Source organism: Plectrocnemia conspersa, unplaced genomic scaffold (assembly GCF_051122295.1).
Source record: "Plectrocnemia conspersa isolate PC_06_02 unplaced genomic scaffold, ASM5112229v1 ptg000005l, whole genome shotgun sequence".
In the NCBI taxonomy this organism is placed as follows: domain Eukaryota; kingdom Metazoa; phylum Arthropoda; class Insecta; order Trichoptera; family Polycentropodidae; genus Plectrocnemia; species Plectrocnemia conspersa.
In genome coordinates this window covers 3,348,546-3,356,850 of record NW_028277169.1, presented here as the reverse complement: position 1 = coordinate 3,356,850, position 8,305 = coordinate 3,348,546, and the positions used below count along the sequence as shown (strand labels likewise).

Genomic DNA, 8,305 nt, shown 5'->3' with positions numbered 1-8,305 from the left:
AAGAAGGTCATTTAAAAAATTGTCTGTAAATACCATCTCGAAAAAATTTTCGAGGAATCGAGGCGATATCGACGCATATTAAATAGAACTGTTCGGCCTGTTTATATTTATATATAGATTTTTATTATGGTTAAAACTTGGTGGCACTCTAGTAACATAGGCGTGACGGTTTTTTTCTCGAGTGGCAACCCTGGTGGGACTCGCAATGGCCGGTTGTGGGTCCGGCCTGCTGATCCACGCATATTCTATATAAACATATAAACAACTTCATATTGTAATAAAACATTACTACAGCGGCTCAATCTGTGTAAAATTGCCACCCGTCACCAGTCCGTCGCTAAAGAATCAAAGGCACCTCAAATATCGATAGGGTAATACGTACCCCAGTGTACGCCACAGCTTCCACTTTTTATCCAAAAAATACGCACAATTAACTAATTAAATTATATTTTAAGAGTTGACAACTAGTTACTGTGATATTATATATTATTTTTTTATTTATTTACTGTGAAATGGGCCGAAATATTTATTTCTATAACGAGATGTGACCCAGACGAAATACCTTGAAATGAGCATTGGCGCTAAAACAAGAGACAACGAAAATTCTTACGCGCATGTATCGCTTCTCTCTCGCATACATCTGTATGCGTAAACATTTTCGCTGAACGGATTCCTTGGACCTCGGACTTACGCCTCGCTTCTTGTACAAGCAATCATCTCTAGGACAAGCACTGACGCCACCCAGAAGGAGATATTCATAAGGGCCCCTTTGTACAGTTCACTGTACAAATATCCTCCACAAATCATTAACCAACGCAACCGAAAACATCGAAACTACTACCCATGACCAGAACGCTTTAATTGTTTGTTTAATATTTTTTTGTGTATTTTCATAAATAAATGACTTGAAAAACAATATTTTTACTTTCAACTTAACCGTAATTTTATTTTTAGCTTTTATTTTTTAAATGTAATTGATTATATGGCGGCGGCTGTCAACGGCGACGGTGGCTGACGACGTGAGCACCTGTCCCATCGTCTCAGTGGACCGCCAGCTCGAGTCCGGATCCAGGGAATCTCCGGCGGGGTGGCAGCAAGCAGCTCTGCAGCGGCTCGGCTTTGTACTACTGCAGCAGTGTCTGTGTCGGCCATTTTGCGTATCTGACTTCGTGTGCTCAGGTATCACGTCGACGTCAACCAGTTTGGCGACAAAATGGTGACGGGTAGCAATTAGACACAACAGTAGTATTTTATTGTGATTTAGTTGTTTACATAACGAGTAAAATAAACAAGGCGGGCGCGGGACGGCACGCGTCCGAGCGCCCGAAGATTGCCAGTGGAGAGAATAATCATCACGCCAGTGTTACCCAAGTGCTGTCAAGTTTTGGCCATAACAAATCTAGGCTAAAAACAACACACAATCGTATTTTCGTTACAATAATAATTGCTTTTATTTTTAATAATTAATTAAATACATAAAATGTTCAATTAATTACAAAAATCTGAAGATATCTTCATCTCTGCAAACCTCCCATTTGATTAAAAATAATCGACACCCAGGTCACTTCTTATTTTTATTATGCATTTTATTATCTTCAACTAATAAAATAAATTCAGAAATATTTTATATTTATTGTCGGTTTTTTCGGTCGTTAGTCTATTGCTTTTATGTCACAATCAGCTCTTTATCTTCGTCAGTCATATATCCTTGTAAAACTTTTGCGTTTTATCAATAAATTATAGAAAAAAATAGTATACATTTATTTTTTTAAAATTGATTTCAAATTTAATATAATGGATTAATTGGATTCAAATACCGCTTTTTATTTTTCGCTACATGTAATAATGTCTACACGTTATAACAATGTAAAATTGGAAATCAGTCATGTTCGTGATTCTCCGATTTATTTTGACGTTTAATTTTTTATATATGGCAGCACTCGTATCTAGAAGAACGCCCTCGGGTTGTCAATCCAAGATAAGCCGTCGTAACCTAACCAGTGCACGTGAGTCGTTTGTATATATTAAATGATTGCGCTACGAATGTACAGGGCCCTTTTATAGCGCTATTATTTATATACTAAGTGAATATATTGTGACACTTGCGATAGCTGTCAAGTTGCGTTTTTGTATTCGCTGCACGGTAGCTTAGTGTAACATATCTATGATTCATTACTATTAAAAATACTAACATTTCAAACTTATTTATACAGAGTAGACTATAATAATTCAAATTTAGACTTATGTCTAAATTCTAAACCACTATAGAAGCCATAAGAACTTAGCATTTTGTCTTGAGTTCTCATTAATAATTTAATGAAAAATATATGGTACTATTGTGGGACCTCTTATTAAATAGTCAGAATTCAAATCAACTTTGGATCAGAATAAAAATCAAAACTCTGCCAGAATTTTATTAACAGCTTAGTCATAATTATATTATTCAGGGTTAAAATATTATAACAATTATGAATATAAATGGGCAATACACTTATACCTTTTATGTACGGTATGTGCGTTCCGCGGTAAATCGCACAAAAAAATCTATGACACATAGAAAAAGTGAAGATGCGTTCCATGAATTATAAAAATCATAACTTTGAAACAGCTATATAAAATATACCCAAAATCGCACAAAAAAATCAAGAAAACTATAAGGCATTCAAAAAATAATTTAAAATCTTTATTTTCTTTATTTTACTAAACAACATTTTTGGTGACATTTTTTTAATGTCTCGCATCATTGGGAAAGTATTAAGGATCGCTGACATCTCTTACGTCAGACATCCACCAGAGAAATAATAAAAATTTTAATTACAAACTATCATCGCTGTATGATAATTTTCGTTGCGATTTGCGATATGGCCAAAATTGCTCTCTTCTTCGGAAGAAATAGTACACGCAGGAGTATTATCAGCATCAATCTCATCATTGTTCCCTGTAGATTTTCTCTTTCTAACAATATAATTTGCAATCAAAGTTTCGGATTTTCTTGTTTCTATGACTAAATGCTTATGCAGTTCCTCATACCCAAAAATACAATTTTTGAGCCCATGTTGAGCCCATGAAGAATAAAATGATCTTCCAATTTACGGCAAAGTTGTAGACTTTCCCGAATTATATTTGCCGTGAGGGGAACTGGTATTTCTTCCACCATGTCATAGTTTTCTGGTTCTTTGTCAGTATTCAGAGTTAAATCGATAATATCATTGACACCTATAGCATTATCTATAAATAATTCGTCTATATCATTTTTGTTGAAGGTATCAAATCCCTCTCCGTCAAATCTAAGCGCTAAATTAACGATTTCAGCTGATATTAACACTGTTTCAATGATTGCATTGACTGTTAAACATCCAGGCCATGCTGCTTTCCGGCATGCATTTAAAGTGTGTGGTTGTAATTGAGCGATAGTAGATGTAACATGATTTAAATAGTCCAAAATTGCAATTTTTTTCCAAATTTATCTATTTAAAAAAAATTGCATTAAAAAAACTGCATAACTTGGAAATCGCACAAAAGGAGGGTTGTGTGTATGTTATTTATTTTAGAAATAGCTTATAAAATATCTTTCTCGCACCTAAACTGCTAGATATGTAGCGTTGGTCAAAATATTGAACACCCCATGAATAGCTTAACAAATCTATTTAATTGTATGTAGGATGCGCAGATATTCAGAGCGACAAACGAAGTAGGAATAACGACAAAGCTGCGGCAGAAACCACGCTTCGCTTATTATGTTGACATCTGACAATGTTGCGAGCCCGACCAAGTCGGCAATAAAACACCTGGATAATGTCATCTTTCAACATAAAACTGTCCTTGAAGTTAAAATATAATCATATAATATTAAAACTGGCTATACCTTATAAATACTGACCAGTGAACTGTAATAATTACTGACTAAAAAAAAATTTTGACTATCTGTCAAAATAATTCTTACCGTGTAATATAAATTCTAATCGTTTAATATAAATTCTGACCACAACTGTACTAAAATTCTGACCTGAAAATACGAGCCTATTTTTATTTTATAAAGATAATAAAAGTATAGGCAGCATGGTTAATTGTAATTATTCCCTTTTAAAAAATTCTGAATTGATTCGTCACCAAAAAACCTAATATATGAAGAAAAATGTTAAGTTGACCAGCAGATCTAAACTTAACGACAATTCATTTAACATTTTCACCGTGGATAGCAAAAAGTGCCATGAACCTTTGAGCTTTAAAATATGGTTATTATATTGTATATAATTTATGGCTAAATATCACATTACTTTATTAAACTATACTATTTAAAGAAGTTATGGCATGAATAGGTGCTCACCACATATTAGCAAAATGCAAAACGGTGTACAAAAACATCAGCCGCGGTCAAATGGTTCATTTATTGATATGTATAATACATACTTTACAATCTTGTTTTAACATATATTATGTTTGGCACAATACAAATATATCAGTGATGTACTTGAAAATAGAGTACTCTGCCGACAAAAGGTTATTGTGTCAACTGTCAACAAAAGGATGCTCAGAAAATATCAAGAAAAAGTTATAGATTATTTTAAATATTTTCTTTTAATACTTACACTTATTTATTCAATTTTTCTTTTCACCAAACATCAGCTTTATTTTTCTTTTACATTTGGTTTCATATTTTATAGTAAAAAACATGAGCGATTGAATGTATAATATATTGTAAGGACCGAAGAAGTATGCGATTTAGCAAAGCGAAAGTGTTTATTAATAACATAAGTGTTCATGATAATATTATATTTTTCAGAATATTATGAGCGCGCTGAATTAATGTTATGTTGATATTTCGAGTTCTACTATAGTCAAGTCATCAAGATGAGAATCATTATGAGGTAAAACAAATAAATTTTACTATTAAAATACATCTACAAAAAAACTTACTATAATTGTAATATTAAACATAACTTATACAAATGCTCTTGTTTCTGGTTTTTCTTCCAACATTTTTTGCTTTAAATATAAAACATTATTTGAAATATCTGCTTTAACCTAGATTTTGAGATATGAGACTTACGTTGCAAGTTCTGATTTTATATTATTTCAGATTGATAAGAGCTGTGAAGAGAATAAGAGGACCGGATTGCATCATGGTGATGGTCACAATGACCATCATTCCGGTGTTTTATTTGGCCGAGGTGATCGGAATATTACCTGAAGTGTGCGAACGATGGGGCTTTTGGTATACGTTCCACTTTATCGTGTCGTTGTTCTTGCTTCACAACATAATCGGCAACCTTGGCAGAGGTATGGGGGGACCCGGCAACGTTTACGACGACATGGACGCTCTGACACAACCGACGGCCGATTGGCGCTTCTGTGCAGAGTGTGAAAGGGTGTGCCCGCCTCGATCGTGGCACTGCGCCGTGTGCGAGGTGTGCATCTTTAAGCGTGACCACCACTGCAACTTCTTCGGCTGCTGTGTCGGTTACTTTAACTACAGATACTTCTTCATGTTCGTTGCGTACGTGTTTGTGGCGACGCTTTACGCACTGATAGTCAACGGAGTGTATTTTGTGCAACACGTCAATTATCCCTCTTTCGGACTGCTGTCCATTTTCACTTTTATGTTTCCATTCGCGTCGTTGATGGTCGATTGGTCTTATGAAAACGGGTGCATCGTGTTGTTCGTTGTGAATGTCGTATTCTTGCTGTTCACTTTCTACTTATTTGTGTATCACTTGAGGATCTTGATCAAAGGCAGGACTGTCGGTGAATCCAAACATTTAGGACCAATCAGTTACGATCACGGTTGGAGAAAGAACTTTGCCGATGCATTTGGACAAAATTGGCATTTAGTTTGGTTGACACCGTTCATCCGCAGTCCTCTGCCCGGTGATGGCACACATTGGAAACGAGCCCTCGAATAGATTTCATACTTCGCTCGAGCTACAAAGGCCTAATATCAAAAATAGACAGATATTTTTTATAATTAAATGTTTGATACTGTACGTACACATCACTAATAGCATCAGCTCTCTTGTACAATTATAAATGCTTCTCAATTAAAATAAAATTTCGATGCAAAGCATACACGAGATGTATTAATAATTGAACATAAATATACGATTTTTTATCAATACTTACAAGTTACGAGTAACTGCACCAAATGAAATGATATATAAATATTCGGTACTAACCCATCTATGATATTAGGCTCCTTACCACTAATTTAGTTAAAGCAGGATTGTTCCTGTTTATTCAAACAATTTTTTTACTTATTATATTAGAATTTTGTAATCTAGACATCTTCAGATTTCTGATTAAATAAAAGTTTCGCTAACCAAAGATCATTTGTTTTCTAACTTGAATTTGGCATACAGGTTAAGAAGACTGAAACCTATTAAATTTAAGAAAGACACGGGTCCAGCCCTAAATTATATTTTTATATTTAAAAATGTTTAATATACATTGATAATAAATATTAGTTACCCTGTAAGATTTATGTATGTTTTAAATATTTTTCTTGTACATTGTATTATTGTTTTATTAATAAATCTAAGTAAAAACTTATTATTGTTATTATTAAAATATATAAATATTGTATTCAGTAAATCAGAAGAATATTTTGTAGATTTCTTAGTAAACGTTTGAAACAAAGGCTAGGGCTACGAAACAAGCGATGGTGGAAGCGGGGCGAGAGCAGAGCGGGGGCAACATAAATGCATTGTGGTTACAGAGTGATGCAGCCGAGCGATAGATGGGCTGGAAGCGGAACGGAGCGACAAGAACAAACCAGTTTGCTTTCGCCGCTCGATTCGAGCGGTTCGAGTAGTGTTGTTATTTGTTAAAATAAGTCAACGCTCTTTAAAAATAGAAATTGACAATGAGAAGTTCATTTCAGCGAAGCCAGCTTTATTGGATAGCAAAAATATACACCACAAAAATAAAAAAATAGTGCTTAAATGCTGGAAAGACAAAAATTTAATCCAGAAACATTGAAGGTTCCTTCATTTTAAATAAAAATATTGTTGTTTACAAAATATTCTTTAAACTGTTCTCTAATGCAGGGGCTCCCAAACTTTTCCGGTTTCCGGCGCCTTTAAAATATCAGAATTTTTCCACGGTGCCCCAAGTCAAAACAGGGCAAACCTTATATTACTAATAGTTTTTCTTCATTTTCAATTCAGAAACGCATTGATATCTATACCTCTTATGTTGCCTGAATTTTATTTAATAAATAATCAAAACTCTTGACTTTCTTGTGAAATTGAAAAACTTAGCTTTTGAAAACTTATTACGCACTTAATGGCGAAAATTTAAAAGCGAATACTATTTTTTTCAATAGTATAAAATACACAATTTCACCTGTTTCAGTAACATCTATATTGAGACTGGACAGCCACTAGGGTCTTGGTTGCAGCGGCTGACCACATGTCCGAACGCAGCTACATAATAGCTCGTCTGATTTTTTCCGAAGGAAAATATTCTTCTTGATTTACCGAAGGAAGGTTTTTTCCAATAAGTTTACTAAATTTCTTCACTGCTTCTCAAATGCTGAGTGAACAGGCATTTCGGATCTGTAATTTACAATATGAAATACCAACATAAAGCATGCCCTTATGGAAAAATATTAGGTAATTTTTTTATATTATTTAAAGCAGGGTATTGAACCGTTATTATTTTCGTTCCCGTTCAATTAAAAAATATATTTTTTAGTTATTACAAATATTGGTTTTTACGTTTCGGTACTAATTATTTTATTTTTAATAATCTTGAGAAGAGGCAAACTAAAAATTATCGGCCGAATTGTTTAACATTAGAGCAAAAACAGTAATTTTTAAGAGTTAATGTACATATAATAAACTTTACCGTGTGCATTGCAGAAAAGTTAAAGCTATCTTAGAAATAAACATGGAAATGAAAATACATAAAGAACGAGAGATAACAATGAAGATAGGAAGCTACAGATGAGCTTACTTCGAAAAAATGTTTGATCACAGAAATCTGCTGCGGTAAAATCATTTTTCTGATTTTCTGACTCCAAATATAAAATTGAAAAAACGACGTACAAAATTTATAACAATAAAAAAAATTATAAAAAATAATAAAATATTTTTTTAATCATTTAAAATTACAATATCTATTTAACTCTAATACTGCTATGATTTTTTTTATTTATAATTAATTTTAATTAAAATGTTGCGCGCGACGTGGTTTTTGTGCGCCCCGCGGCTCACTTATTGCTTTTAATTTTCAAAATTTAAAATAAATAAATATTTGAATCGATGCGAATACGTCTTCTCAGTAACTTTATTTGCTTCAAAAGTGT

General features: G+C 33.4%; 1 protein-coding gene across 1 annotated transcript; it reads left to right on the top strand.

Moving 5' to 3' along the window:
- Positions 1 to 1,911: 1,911 nt before the first annotated feature.
- Positions 1,912 to 6,546, top strand: LOC148234682 (putative palmitoyltransferase ZDHHC24). Its single transcript, XM_088186322.1, has 3 exons — positions 1,912 to 2,006; positions 4,784 to 4,868; positions 5,081 to 6,546. The coding sequence occupies exons 2-3, from the start codon at positions 4,852 to 4,854 to the stop codon at positions 5,901 to 5,903; spliced, it is 840 nt and encodes a 279-aa protein (XP_088042448.1). The 5' UTR covers positions 1,912 to 2,006; positions 4,784 to 4,851; the 3' UTR covers positions 5,904 to 6,546.
- The last annotated feature ends 1,759 nt before the right edge of the window (positions 6,547 to 8,305 follow it).